Here is a 14,221-nt window from a genome sequence, read left to right on the forward strand (position 1 = left end):
CGAGAGTTTGAGGAGCACGCGCGTCGTGATGGAAAATGATGAGTTGGCGTGTGGACAGTATCATTACGTTTGCTGGATTTTTTTCAGGTGGGTCCCCAAATTCCATGTGCGCTCATTACACGGTGTGCCACGTAAGACGTAACATGGGACCCATAGATGACGTGGATGTAGATTCCTTAGTAGTGGGCTGTATTTGGGCCGTGGGCTGTATTTGATACTCATCAGGCCTCGATTCCGATCCAATTTCTTATGGTTTTATTTTGTAAATCTCATCCGCTCTCTGATATAAGAGGTTATTTATTTTTGAGGTACATGTTTCCTTTAATTAATACAAATACCTTATAACAAAAAAAAGAAGAAAAAGAAATGACAGAAAATGAATTTAAAGGTCAGTAAAAGAAAAGCATAATCGTTAATATAACTATTTGGGCCACAAAAAGGTTACAGTGAGGATAGAGGTTGAAAAGTTCAACGAGAAAGGAAATTACCAAATTGGTGGCACAGACACAGAGGCCGAAATCAGTTTGACAGCATCAAATTACAAATTACAGGTAAAGGCCTTAACCAAATCACGGTTAATCCCTTAAATGGGAGGATGAAGCCACTTAACCGGGTCCGGTTAAGGCCCAATGTTTTTCCGGGCCCATATTGATCTTGGCCCGAAATTTGTCTGCATTGTTCTTCTTCTTCGGATAGCAAACGAAAGAAAAAAAAAATTGGATACTCTCTCTTTTGATTGGTTCATTTTGGGTGTTCGAAGGAGCTGCGAAAATGGCGGTTTTGGTAAAACCGGTTTCATTGGAGCTGCACTTCTGGGTGAAGCATCCGACGGTGCTGAAACCCAAACCTCTAGTCGTTCACTGTGTTTCCTCTCCGAATGCCCCGGAAGCTGATTCGGTGCCAGTCACTGACCCATCTGATCCTAAGAGCCGCGACCGGCGAAGAGTGGTTCGCATCGCGTGGGAGAAGCTGGTTCGCTGGTCGCGCTCATGGCGTGCCAAAGCCAAAACCGACGTTCTCGAGCGCACTCGCAAGGTTATCCTCTTACCATTTTTTTAGCGTTTCTTTCCGTTTTCGTGTTCTGTCTCGCGTGTTTGAAGGTTTCTGGGGTGTTTCTCGAAATTGGGTTTTAGGTCGTTGTTCTTGGGGGAGGTTCATTTGGTACGGCAATGGCTGCCCATGTCGCAAGGAGGAAGGAAGGACTGGAAGTCAGCATGCTCGTTCGTGACCCTATTGTTTGTCAGTCTATCAACGAGGATCATCGAAACTGGTAGCTTTTGAGCAAAATGCCATTTTTGCTGTTTAGCCCTTATGCTTGATCATTTCGTAGATATGATTTCCTTTAATGGAATTTGCTCTGTTTATAGTAAGTACTTCCCTGAGCATAAGCTGCCGGAGAATGTGGTTGCAACCTCTGATGCCAAATCGGCATTGCTTGGCGCTGATTATTGCCTCCATGCCGTTCCAGTGCAGGTTGAGACCATTGGGTGTTGTATCTTGTCTGAGTTCATTGCTGTTATGTTGTTGAATTCTCAATTGAGTTTATTGTCTGAACACGTGCTTTTCGTCTGTTATTGGTGATTTGGGGAGCAAATTGCTTCAATTTTCTTCTGTGCAGTTCAGCTCGTCGTTTCTGGAGGGAATTTCAGATTACATTGATCCGGGGCTGCCTTTTATATCGCTTAGCAAAGGGTTGGAGCTGAATACTCTAAGGATGATGTCTCAGATAATTCCCAATGCACTAAAGAACCCTCGACAACCTTTTGTTGCACTTTCAGGACCTTCTTTCGCTCTGGAATTGATGAACGAGTTACCCACCGGTTTGATTCGCGACCTTGGTTTTGCTTTGCTATCCTGAAATTCAGAGAGTGTCGCAGTTTGTGATTTGGATGGTAAATATTTCCTGAACTATTTCATTTTGGTGTTGCAGCCATGGTGGTGGCGTCAAAAGATAAGAAATTGGCCAATGCTGTTCAGCAGCTTCTAGCTTCTAGTTACTTAAGAATAAACACATCAAGGTACAAACTTTCAGAGCCCATCGCACTGATTTCAAAAACCTTTGCTTGTGGAGTATTGTTTGATGTTTTCTGAAATACCATATACCCAGTTTCTAGTTGCTTTAAAAACCTCTCTTGTGTATTGCTGTCTCAGTAGCATGTGCTCAGCTTGTAACCTCTGATAACTCACAGTGATGTTACAGGGGTGGAAATTGCTGGTGCCCTGAAGAATGTGCTAGCAATAGCTGCAGGCATTGTTGAAGGGATGAAACTCGGTAACAACTCTATGGCCGCTCTTGTTTCACAAGGTTGTTCCGAGATAAGATGGCTTGCCACCAAGGTAGCTGAATCACGTATATCTATAATGTCAATAACGGGTTCTTCCAAACACTGCGCCACTATTCTAAAATGTCGAAACTTTTTTCCCCATGTCCCTCATTCTGTCAAACGGGAAATCAGTCGCTCAACTTTTTATGTTACAATTGCTAGGTATGATGATCTTTTTTGTCTGCGTTGGCAGATGGGTGCAAAGCCAACAACCATAACCGGTTTATCAGGAACTGGAGACATAATGCTAACGTGTTTCGTGAATCTCTCAAGGAACAGAACTGTTGGTGTCCGGCTAGGATCAGGGGAGAAGCTCGAAGACATACTAGGATCAATGAATCAGGTCCGTTGCATGGGCATAGCCCCTGTCCCTTGAGTCACTTGCATGTGACGAAACCGAACTAGTGGAATCAGAAAATGATATAAATCAAAAGCTAAAACCGAGCAGGTGGCAGAGGGTGTATCAACAGCCGGGGCAGTCATAGCGTTGGCACAGAAGTACAATGTCAAGTTGCCGGTTCTGACAGCAGTTGCTCGGATAATAGATAGTGAACTGACCCCTAATAAAGCTGTTCTTGAACTTATGGGTCTTCCTCAGGTCAGATTCATTCGTACTTCTCTGTTTTTTTCCTGTCTTGCAAATCGGATTCCACTTCAAATTTGTTTTTTTTCTGGTTTTTATTTTGCAGATTGAAGAAGTATGAGATGAAGCTAACTCTTTCTCAAGATTGCAGAGGTAGTTTTGTGGCAGAGCTCAAGCATGTCCCAAGAACTCGGGAACTCTGTCAGTGTCTCCATCTTTGTTTGGAATGGAAAACTTCATAATTCTTTTAGATTTTACCAAATGATTCAATTAGATTTCATGATGATTGTCAAAAGAATGATAATGACGTCTTCTACAATTTCACACACACGCTGTACCTGACCGGTCTACCCTCCTTCGGAAATAATTAAATCTCTATATATACGTAAATATTTCTTATAAGGAATTCGGTTTTGCCTTTTAGGTTTTTCAAGGAGCACAATCTGCATCATGGAAAATATTGTTATGTATTAAAACTGTTTATGAAATTTCAATGATAAAGATTTCAATGCTGGGTTTTGTTTTAATTATCCTATAGATCTCATGTATACATTTTGCTTTCCAGTTGCACATAAGAAATATATTAAAAAAACTCTTTTGATGTGAAAAAAGAATGGTATTACAAATCAAATAATGCGTCCGGATGTGATCTTCATATCCTTCCTGGTTCGTCCTGTGCTTATATGAAATGAGTCAATCACCTGCAGATTGTAAAAAAAAAAAAAAAAAAAAATTTACATAATGTCAAGTTCTGTTTCTTCCTATAGCCCTTCCTTCTTGTCTTTGACTCACATCCCGGATGAGGTTCGGTTTATGCGTTGAGCACCCAATTTAGAAGCAGCAGGTTTGACCCCTCCTCCTCTGCCACGACCAGACATTAAAGGTTTTGCTCTGGTGGTCGGTAATGGAGCAGCAATGGCGGCCCATGGATCATCATCATCGTCTTTGCCTTGTCCTGCCGCCTTTTTCGCGTTCAATGCTCTTGAAGTAGTAGTCCCCGGCATTGGAGCAGCTATCGATCCCCATAAATCGTCATCATCCTCGGCTCTGGCCGCCTTCATGGTGGTAATATTCTTTGGCCGTGAACTCGTAGCTGTGAAAAGGAGAATTTATCACATCATTATGATCAAACCCAGAAGCAAATGCACTTATTAAAAGGATGTGATCCGGAGAATTTGTACCCGGAAGAGGCCTTGAAGACTGAGAAGCAGGTTGTGAAGAGACGGTTCGTTTCTTCTGAGCTGCCTGAATGTTTGCAAGAGCAGGGGAAGGTTTCGGTTCTTCGAGAGGTTCGAGGTCGTCCCATCCTTCTTTCTCGCTGTCATGATGATTTTCTTCGATCCCGTTCTCTATGTCTCCCCAACCATCTGTTGAGGTCGGGGACGGGGGAGCAGGTTGATCTGTGGAGTCTGAGTTGGAACGTGCATGATTCGGTTTTAAACTCGGCATCTCCATTGCTGGGAAGATTTTCCATCATGAAACGATGTAAGAACACCAAGATTATGAGGCAGACAATACAGAGAGAAGAGACTAGAAATATGTATGCTTTACAGCATGTATCAACCTTTCTATGGAATTTGAGATGAAACTACACTACCCTTTCATATAAATACGACAAGTACGTCAAATAGTAGGAAGCTTACGTGTGCTTGCATCTGAGGCCATAGAAGTAAGGGATGGGACCGAAGCAGAAGCAGCAAGTGGTGCTTGTTCTGAGGGCTTACCCTTTAAAGTCAAAGAACTCATAGCCCATCTATGGGAAAAAAAAAAGATAAATTCATCCACCTAGTGTCGTATTTTGTGGCAAAAACTGTCCAAAAATAGCTCATTTAGAGAAAGCTAATAAACGATGCTCACCCAATAAGACCAGCATTTCCAGGAACTGATGTGGTTACTGCAGATGCTGTTGTGTGTCCAGTAGCATTTGTCTATGCAACACCGAATAGCAATCGTATCAGCAAAAAAAGGGTAAAATGCGAGGAACAAAGAACTCGAAAAGTAAAACAGTCTAAAAACATGGAAAAAAAATAAGGAGAGAGTATCAAATCTTGAGATCTAGTAGGCATAAAATTTGAATCTTGGACTACCATATCCAGGACGCAGGTTGAGATACCCAGCTATCAAAATTCAACCCAATAAAAAGCCCCCGGGAATTTGATAGATTTTATGTATACCTTTTCATAGTTCTGCTTCAGTATCTGTAGAAATTGTTCTACAGCCTGAAATGCCTTTGATCGAACCTCGCTGTTACAAAAAAAAATTGAAAAGATAAAATGCTGAAAAATCTAAGGAGCAAAAAAACTGAAAAAAAGAAAAGAAAAGGCATGCAACAAAAAAAGGAACCTGTCTTGATCAATGGTTAGCACAATAACGTTTGGAAGAACCCTAGTTGCAATTTCAGTATCATCATAATAGGAACTCGTGGCACATAATGCAACAATCCCTGCATTAAGTAAAAATCAGCGAGATATATATATATATAAGATGATACTTGGAAACATGATGCATTGGAATATCCTGAACCAAACAGAGAAGAACTGAATTTAAGAGAATCTAAATCATCTGACAACTATGCAATAATTAGGATCCAGTAGACCAGGACTTCACATACCTGCACCTCGAGCAGGAGGAAATGTATCTCGCAGTGCACGCACTGTAAAAGCATTAATCAAAACCCTTTTCCTCGTCTGTACCATAAATTTCAAGATGAAGCAGCAAAAGAACAATTAAGAATCCGTAATCGCTTGGCTTCAGACAAGAAATTAACAGTTCAGAATGAGGAATCAAAGAGGAGTAACTATAGCAGAGGCCAACCCCTTCATTCAGGTGGTTGGCAATATTTCCAAGTAATATAGTGGTATTTGTTCTGATCGCAGGCTCTTCATCCACCTGTGGCAAACAGAAAATTAAATTCAGAAGTAAAAGGGAAGAACCTATATCTCTAGCAGATCAACATTTAATTAGAAAAACAAAGGATAGTCGCCAGCAAGGCAGCAAGTCATAACACAGTGATATTATTGTACAAAAAACAGCAAATATGAGAAAGAAAGGTCAAGCTATTAAGAGGTGATAGATGCAGAACCTGTAGTTTGGAAAGGTATTTCAAAAGAGATCCCGATATTGTACGCTGAGAAAGCTGCAGCAGATGAAAAGAAAAAAAAAATCAGACAGAATTGGATTAAGATTATCAGCATGTATGACAAACAAACACATAACTTTTTAGCTATAATAACAGACGAGCTAATTGTCTTCTGATAAGACGAAACAGATGATAACATGCTAAACTGCTTTAAAAAAAAATTCACCAGAAAACAAAATTCTTTAAAAATATTGCTTCAGAGTTTTGTGAAGAAGACACAGAAAAAAGGAGCGATAGAATGGGTAAGGTGCAAACCTTAGGTGCTAACACGAGCATCGATTTAAGGGTCAACTCCCGAAGAAAAGCAGATGTGTCCGAAAATCCAGTGGCAACGTGAGGGAATACCTAGTGAAAGTACATTTCCTCATTGACGTTAAAGTCTGCAATCATCAGAACCACTGCCTACCAACCATTGCCAAAAACTTTCCTGCCCGAGAGAAAGGAGGCATTGAACTTACTTGTTCATCAACAATTTGCCCTGATAGTGACTCTCCAAATTGATCAACATGTTGCAGAAGTGAAACCCTAATAGCTCTATCATTGGAAGCAAAAAGCTTGACTATGGTTGGCAGCACCTGTGAGTCATAAAAAGAAAACCGTTCATAAAGTACACAAATAAAACCGAAAATAGCAACACATACAGAACAATCGAGTGATATAGCATGAACAGAACCTTGACACTGAAATCTTCAGCTGATAACCAAGAACCCATCTTCAATAGAGCAGTTAATGCAGGGGCAGCAGCTGAACCAAATTCAAGGGCAGAGGCTAATAAAGGAAGTAGCTACAGAAACCAGAAATTCTAGTCAAATACCAGAAAGCAAAGCCTTCAACTGAAAGAACATATAGCTGTCTTGGTGTTACACTACAATTTACAAGTCAAACCTTTTTCAGCACAATTTCACGGGGAAGCTGCTCAGCCAAATTTGGAAGCTTGCGGAAGAAAGTGTCTTTCTCGATGCTGTCTTTCAAGTTAAGGATCTCCATAAAATGTATAGTGTCCACCAGCTTATTTTGGAAATATTCTGTCAATTCAAGTATATAGAAGATGAGAAGCAAGAGATGAGGAATGATAGAAAAAAAAACTGAGAAAAATGATGAATCACTATAACAGACAGAAGCATAAATCCAGAGAATGGCAAAAGCAACAGTACTGAGGAAAAGAACAAAAAGAATAAGTCGTCCAAAATGATAAAGAATAGAAACACATGATTATTTAGTCATAATCTGTAAACAAGACACAAAGCTCACCACCATTTTCCAGTAGTTTGGAGGTATTCAATCTGCGAGAAGGCATGGAACTTAGGAGTCGCTGATAATCTGGAAGCAGAGACTGTGAGAAAAGAAACGTGCAAATGAAATGAACCCAACTTTTAAAAGATAAAAAGGCTTACAAACTAATAACTGCAACGGGTTAGGGCAAAATGTGAAGCCGTTGGCTAAAACACTTCTTTAATAATTTAAATGCCAAACACTGACACTACATCCATAAATATGAGAGGCCCAGAAGACGCACAACCCTATATTCAGGAACAAAACAGGTATTCATGGAAATAACATAAATGAAGATTAACCTTAGGAATGCAAACAGTGTTACGCAGCTCCTCTGTTTTTCCCAGTTTTGTACCAGAAAAAAGTTCATAAATTAGACAACCTGCAGAAAAGGAAGCAAAAGGTTTTCATGAGGCATCACACACAAGGCGGCCAGTTATGTTTTATGTTTGGCAATGTCACCATGACAACGTAACAGTACGCTCTAACTACAGCCAGGATCTTACCCAAGCCCCATGAGTCAATGGCCCAGGGTGGAGATTTTCTTATTGCAACCCAATCAGATTTCACCAGCTCCATTGGTTTATGTTGTGTCCCAACAAGCCATTCGTATGGCTGAAAACAAGATAAACTTTAAAAATGAGAAGGAAGCAAAACCACGACAGAGAAAATCTCTCAAGACAGCAAAGCCTATTCCTTCACTTGGACAAGATGTCCTGAAGTTACCAGGTTTCAAAAAATAAATCCTGATGTGAGCAGAGTTGTCCAAATATTTACACAGAGAGACCAAAACAAGAGTAGACATAATGTTGAGAAAACTACAACAGTGATGCCTAAATGAATTATGATAATTAATTAAGATACCAGCATAGGTCCACTAGCAGATTCATTGCTCCCATCAAACTCTGACAGAACATCAAAGGCATGGAGTTTCCAATCCAAAGTAGGTGTAACAACAACACTCCCCAGACAGACATTTCCATGAACCTGTTGATACAGTGCAACTTAAAGTTTTATTTGAAATAAAATGGAAGAAAAAGCATAAAAACAGAGATATTTTTATGACACCATCTACAGGAAATTTCCGAGATTTGACAAGAATATATAGTGTCCATTTATTCTAATTACTGACATAATAATGTTTATATGGAAATACTTACAAGCTTACAATCATTGTTCAGAAAGCTCACAGCTTTAGCTATCTGGTGCAGTCCTAGTGCAAAATACTCATCCCTGAACGAAAAACAATTCCTTGTTACAACAGATTCCGACAGACATGTTTGAGGAGCATCCATGACAAGCTAACATTTTGGGATCAAAAGTTTCGTGTCAACTGATGATACACACAAAAGAAAAAGACAGCCAGGAGTATGGAATGACTTGTCACAAGACACTAAGATGCTGCAGTACAAAATATGTTATGTTCCTTTTCCTGGTAACAAGCTCATCAGAAAATAGATACCTTTGTGTGCCTTTCAGGCCTAGCTCCTTAATCTTTTCAGACAGTGGCATAACAGGTTCAGTCACTATATAGATTGTAACCTTAGTAGCAGAACCATCATGAGTTTCAATCTCTGTGCTGTGGAGAAATGACAGTATATTCGGATGCCTCACCTGGACAAAGAATTGTAGGTGCTAATGTTACAGAAAGAGCTAAAAGTATTCCACATAATTCTGACACCCAGATCAATAGTACGATGAGATACTTAACACGTGCATTTGGCAATTTCAAGGGAGGAAGAAAGAATATGCGCTTCTCAGTTCAACTAGCCATTTAATTGATGTAACAAAGGGGCAAACACAGACAGCACTATTGAAAACACTGATTACAACTTCAGTCACAAAAATAAAATGGAGCCATAGTCCACACTATTCCGGTGAACAACAGTTCCAGTGGTGCAACTTATATAGTGTTACAAAAAAAGTTTAAAGCTTCTAGCTTTAGAAAAGGTGCTATCAATCACCAAATTGGCCATTTCTCTCTCAAATAAGAGCATCAGCTGCCCTGGGCTATTTCAGTAGATCGTTCCACTGTAGCCTATATACTGGAAGAAGAACATATTGTTTGCATGAACCGAGCCTAATCATGCCCATCTATGATAATAACTTACGGTACGAAGGCGCTTAACACCGTTCCGACCAGCAGCCAAATGCCCATCTTGAGCATTGCTACCAGAAATAGAAAATATCGAAACCGGAGATCCATCATCCTGAAAATACCACCAATACCAACAATGAGATTTTCATCAGAACATGTTAGAAATTCCAAAGTGAAGCTGGCAAAATAGAAATAGGGTATATGCATAAAATTTATAAAACTGATGAGATATATGCTCCTAGCATGAGGCATTGTAGAACATGACCAGAGAGTATAGTCATCATAACAGTCCAAGGAGCCAAATCCACCTTACTACCAGACTAGATCCAGACAGTTCACAAGCTTAACTTATGCCATAATCAATGAGAAAAAAAAATGGAAATCTCAAAATTCCTAGAGTACTCAAACAGGAAGATCCAAGAACAACACTATCATGGGAATGAAGGCCCATTATACTGGACGAGAAGTAACATTAACTACTGAACATGAAACAAAGGCAAAAATCTGATTCAGAATCGAATCTATTACCAAGTGGGGGGAAAGCCAGCTGAAATCACCCGTAATTTCAGATTCTAGTAACACTGAAATACGCCAAAATCTGATCCAAAATCCGAAATCAAAACTAACCCAGAAAACAAACAGAAAATGCCAATAGGAAAAGTAGCAGCTGAGATTAAGCCAAGCAAACATGTAGTACAACACCATCATCTATACACAATCATATACACATGTCAAATACAAAACACAGATTGGAAGGTTTACCTTGGAGGTACCACGAAAGTGAGACCAGGAGCCCCAAGAAGAAGGAAACGGATCACCAATGTTGTAGGGCAGATCCTTGAGGCCCGTACCAGATCCGCCCACCACTCCCTTCAAGAAATTGAACATCCTCGTACCTCTGTGTATTCTCGACCCGGAGATGGAGTAAGTCTGTTGCGTTCGAACGGATCTATGGATCGATGTGGAATTGAAGAACGGTGATTTGATCCAAGCGGAAAAAACACAGAAATGAGTAGCTTCGATCCAGGCGATTTCCTGAATGGTTTGTGTGAAATGTGAATTACGACGATCGAACAGAACGGAGCGACTGTCGCTGTTTCGAGGAAACGATAACGCACTTCGTGTGGTTTTTTAGACTGCGAGACGCCACGGAGTTGGATTTTTTAAGCGTTTTTATAGCCCATGGCCTGGACTATGGCCCAGTCCAATTTTTACACTTTCGATCCATATTGGACAGTGCGAACTGCGAACCCAAAAAAAAAATGACCGATATATTTGACTATTCGTATTAAAATATTTCATTTTAAAAAATTCACCCTTTTATCTTCTTCTTTTTTCATTTTAATTCGTACATTTATTTTGCCTATTTTAATTCTTAAATTCACCTTTTAAATTGAATTAGATTATATAAAACTGTATCCGAATGGAATTTGATTTAAAAAAATTTAAAATTAAATTAACCGAATCTAAATGAGAATAAAATATAAAATTTTTAAAATAAATAAAAACAAAATTCAATCCCGAGAATGATGAAATAAATAAAAAAATTCAAAATATTCACCCCGTGGGAAAGAAAATGGAAATCTATTATTGTAATTGATAAAAAAAATTTGTGAAAAAAATGTTGAATTGGAGACGGGCTAGATGGACTTAGTCTCGGCGTTCACAGAGACCAACAAATAAATGGCCGAAAAGGTTACACTTGCATTTTAAAAATAATCCAACTTAACTCACATGTTTAATCATGTCTAATCCATATAGAATTGTTGTTATTAATTTTAATATAATATATCTCTATCTTCAACCTCCAAAACTGTGTGAATTTCTTTTAATCTCTATCTAAATTATGTATCTTTTAGAGTGATAAATTAAAATGGATCAAATCGAGTAATGCAAATTAATCAAATTTAATTTGGAAACCGGTTGATATGGGATTTTTTTTAAAATCAAACTAAAATATTTTTGGAATTAAATGATGAAAACGATACGAATGATTAAATAAACTAATTTAAAAAAGTGACGGAATGGAAAACATAAATATTTAACATCCCTGTTTAAATTGATTATGTAATTAAGTATATTTCAAAATTCGAGCAGAAGTCTTCGCCTATACCTCAAAAACAGATCTTTCTACAAGTAAATGGATCAAGAGAAGACCCATGACTTGGTCAACTATTTTACTTGTTCTTTTACCGTGTGTCTTCAATGCAACCCAACAGTCAATCTTAATATATATATATATATATATATATATATATATATTTGACTTTATCAATGTGTGAGTTTCCTCCTATCCATATTTGGTAGGATTATATATTTCCAAATAATATTTATTGCTGAACAAATTTGTAACCTCAAACTTGGAGAGTTGGTACATTATTCTCTAATGTTTTTATAACGTTTCAGTAACGGTTTGATTTTTATAACCTAAGAAACCAGTAGAATATGATGATTATGATTTGTTTTTTTTTAACTTCATTTTTAGTTAGAAAAATTACAGTATTTTTAGGAAATTAACACAGTAAGCTTAACGTTTGAAAACGATATTTACGTCGCTGTATATGTAACAAATTGACCACCTTTGAATAATCTGATGTTTCGGTTTTTGTCATTTAAAAATGGACCCATCATAGAAGCTAACTTATAATATATATATACACACGTATGTATATAAATAGAATACAGACACCAACAATTTCACTCACATTCGGACCAAAATTTGTAATCAAGTATTAAACACAAGGTATGGAGGAGATCATGCCTATGATCTTCCATGGATTCGAACTGGTTAAGGACCTCGAATCAAGCTTACCGGAAAAACCGCCGGAATCTCTGTCGGATTCTCTCGATTCGATCTCCAAAACCTTCGGCCAGGCAAACGACCGGCTCAAGAACCTCATGAGAAACTCCGGCGTCGCACCCGACCGGCCTGAACCGGCGATGCCGGTTTTGTCTGGTTCGGACCAGATGTTGCTGAAGATTGATTCCGATTTGCTGCAGGAGTACTGGTCAAGGCCTGGTGCGTCGCAGTCCATGGACGCCGTGATTCAGACGCAACTGACGGAGGAGGCGGCGGCCCCCGCCAGAGTAAATGCTCCGGCTGGTTCTGCGGCGACGGAGGCGGAGGTTTCAGTGCAGTTGCGGCGTACGGAGCCTACGGATTCCGGCGGCGGTAGCGGTTCCTCGACGCCAAGGCCGCGGAGAAGGTAAATGTCTATATAGGGTATAGACATATACATATGTGTATAGCGTATTTGTATACATGCATAATAATGCATAATGCATAATGTGTGTGTATATATATATAACATACGTGTATACATGCATAACGTGTGTCAATATTATAATATATACACGCTTAAATTCATACTATTTTCTGAATGTATTGATCTTCATAGAGATGTACGATGACATCATACGTCAAGCAAATCAAATTAATGGTGAATTCCTACAACCTTTTTTTTTATTTGGAATGCTAATAGAAGAAGGTTTCTTCATTAAAAATCCAAGCACCGACACGAGAATTTACGTAAATATTATATTTTTATTGATTTTAACCGATCCAATTATATATACCTTGTGCCGTATATCTGGAATCCCAATCCACAACTGTAATAAATATAATATAAATATTTGATCATATAACATAAATATGTTATGTGCGAGCGTAGGAACAAAGAAGATGGGACACAACAAACAGTGTTGGTGGCAGCTCCGAGGATGGGAAACACAGAGGTGCCACCGGACGATAATTACACGTGGCGCAAATACGGCCAAAAAGAAATTCTCGGTGCTAAATTCCCTCGGTAATTTTAATTATTATTCTAGTTTTTGCTTATATATACACATATAAGTCTCTTACATACGTAATATATACATATAACATACGTAATATGTAACCTAAGACATCATAATTATAACTATAGTCATAATTATAAATTTATAACTATAATTTTCGTACAAAATATAACAAATACATCTGTGGTTTTGTTTTCAAGGGCATACTACAGATGCACCCACCAGAAACTATACAACTGTCCGGCGACGAAGCAAGTTCAGCGACTCGACCATGACCCGTTCACGTTCCGAGTCACGTACCGTGGCTCGCACACGTGTCACATCTCCCCCACCGCTCCGGTTTCATCAGCCGCCGAAGTCGCCGACATGGCCACCGCAATGTTCAGCTTTCCCGGCGGCGGCGACATGGGTTTGATCTTTCCGGCCCACGGTGACTGCCAAGGCCACAACCGTATCCAGTGACGGAGGAGACAAGTGAGATTCGCCGGAGGAAAAGGAGACGTTTTTGATAAAAAAAAAATCATTTATATATTTATTATTAAAGATTTTGGTCTCGGATTTACATATTGTTTTATTATGCAAAGAAATAAAAAGAAGGAAATTATTTATTTATTTATCTATACAGATTGTTTCGAAAACTTCGGCGGGGTTTTGTCGGTTCGCTAACAAGAGGTTTGCCGTCCAAGGAATCTAACGTAAAAAGATTCAGACAAATAATTTAGTGTATATATATATATATATCTATATATATATCTATTAATGTGTATATATATGTGTGTGTGTGTGCACACTCTCTCTAGATTTTTTCTAGAAATATTATAACGATTAAATATTTGTGAACGTATAAGGTACATAATATATGTATATATATATATAAATAAACACGATGGACCGATTCATCGAGTTTGTCATATATGCGACTCGGGAGTCGCACTCAAGGGACACGGACAAGGTGACATGTCTGTACAAGGAAACAACGAGAAGGCAACAAAATCAACTTCTCGTTA

General features: G+C 38.8%; 3 protein-coding genes across 5 annotated transcripts; 2 read left to right on the top strand and 1 right to left on the bottom strand.

Annotated features, from left to right (window-relative positions):
• Positions 1–715: 715 nt before the first annotated feature.
• Positions 716–3,297, top strand: LOC104813883 (glycerol-3-phosphate dehydrogenase [NAD(+)] 2, chloroplastic). 3 transcript variants are annotated; one of them, XM_010541711.2, is made up of 9 exons: positions 716–1,035; positions 1,134–1,270; positions 1,368–1,473; positions 1,619–1,820; positions 1,931–2,018; positions 2,190–2,337; positions 2,518–2,667; positions 2,773–2,922; positions 3,014–3,297. In XM_010541711.2, the coding sequence occupies exons 1-9, from the start codon at positions 772–774 to the stop codon at positions 3,026–3,028; spliced, it is 1,260 nt and encodes a 419-aa protein (XP_010540013.1). In that variant the 5' UTR covers positions 716–771; the 3' UTR covers positions 3,029–3,297. The 3 variants fall into 3 exon arrangements, with proteins under 3 accessions (XP_010540013.1, XP_010540168.1, XP_010540094.1); XM_010541866.1 differs by having other exon boundaries at positions 2,604–2,667; XM_010541792.2 differs by having other exon boundaries at positions 784–1,035; positions 1,624–1,820.
• A 189-nt stretch (positions 3,298–3,486) lies between these two features.
• LOC104814068 (probable inactive serine/threonine-protein kinase scy1) lies at positions 3,487–10,491 on the bottom strand. The gene is made up of 21 exons (XM_010541959.2): positions 10,179–10,491; positions 9,430–9,528; positions 8,781–8,932; positions 8,479–8,551; positions 8,183–8,305; positions 7,825–7,933; positions 7,621–7,700; positions 7,298–7,379; positions 6,932–7,071; positions 6,720–6,830; positions 6,505–6,621; positions 6,302–6,391; positions 5,990–6,043; positions 5,722–5,796; positions 5,519–5,594; positions 5,251–5,350; positions 5,082–5,151; positions 4,765–4,835; positions 4,551–4,660; positions 4,089–4,364; positions 3,487–4,000 (listed from the first exon to the last, which is right to left on the bottom strand). Exons 1-21 carry the CDS (start codon positions 10,302–10,304, stop codon positions 3,696–3,698), a joined length of 2,439 nt encoding a protein of 812 aa, XP_010540261.1. The 5' UTR covers positions 10,305–10,491; the 3' UTR covers positions 3,487–3,695.
• A 1,556-nt stretch (positions 10,492–12,047) lies between these two features.
• On the top strand, positions 12,048–13,826 carry LOC104814137 (WRKY transcription factor 55). The gene is made up of 3 exons (XM_010542061.1): positions 12,048–12,622; positions 13,088–13,222; positions 13,415–13,826. Exons 1-3 carry the CDS (start codon positions 12,162–12,164, stop codon positions 13,674–13,676), a joined length of 858 nt encoding a protein of 285 aa, XP_010540363.1. The 5' UTR covers positions 12,048–12,161; the 3' UTR covers positions 13,677–13,826.
• The last annotated feature ends 395 nt before the right edge of the window (positions 13,827–14,221 follow it).

Source organism: Tarenaya hassleriana, unplaced genomic scaffold, assembly GCF_000463585.1.
Source record: "Tarenaya hassleriana unplaced genomic scaffold, ASM46358v1 Cleome1, whole genome shotgun sequence".
Lineage (NCBI taxonomy): Eukaryota > Viridiplantae > Streptophyta > Magnoliopsida > Brassicales > Cleomaceae > Tarenaya > Tarenaya hassleriana.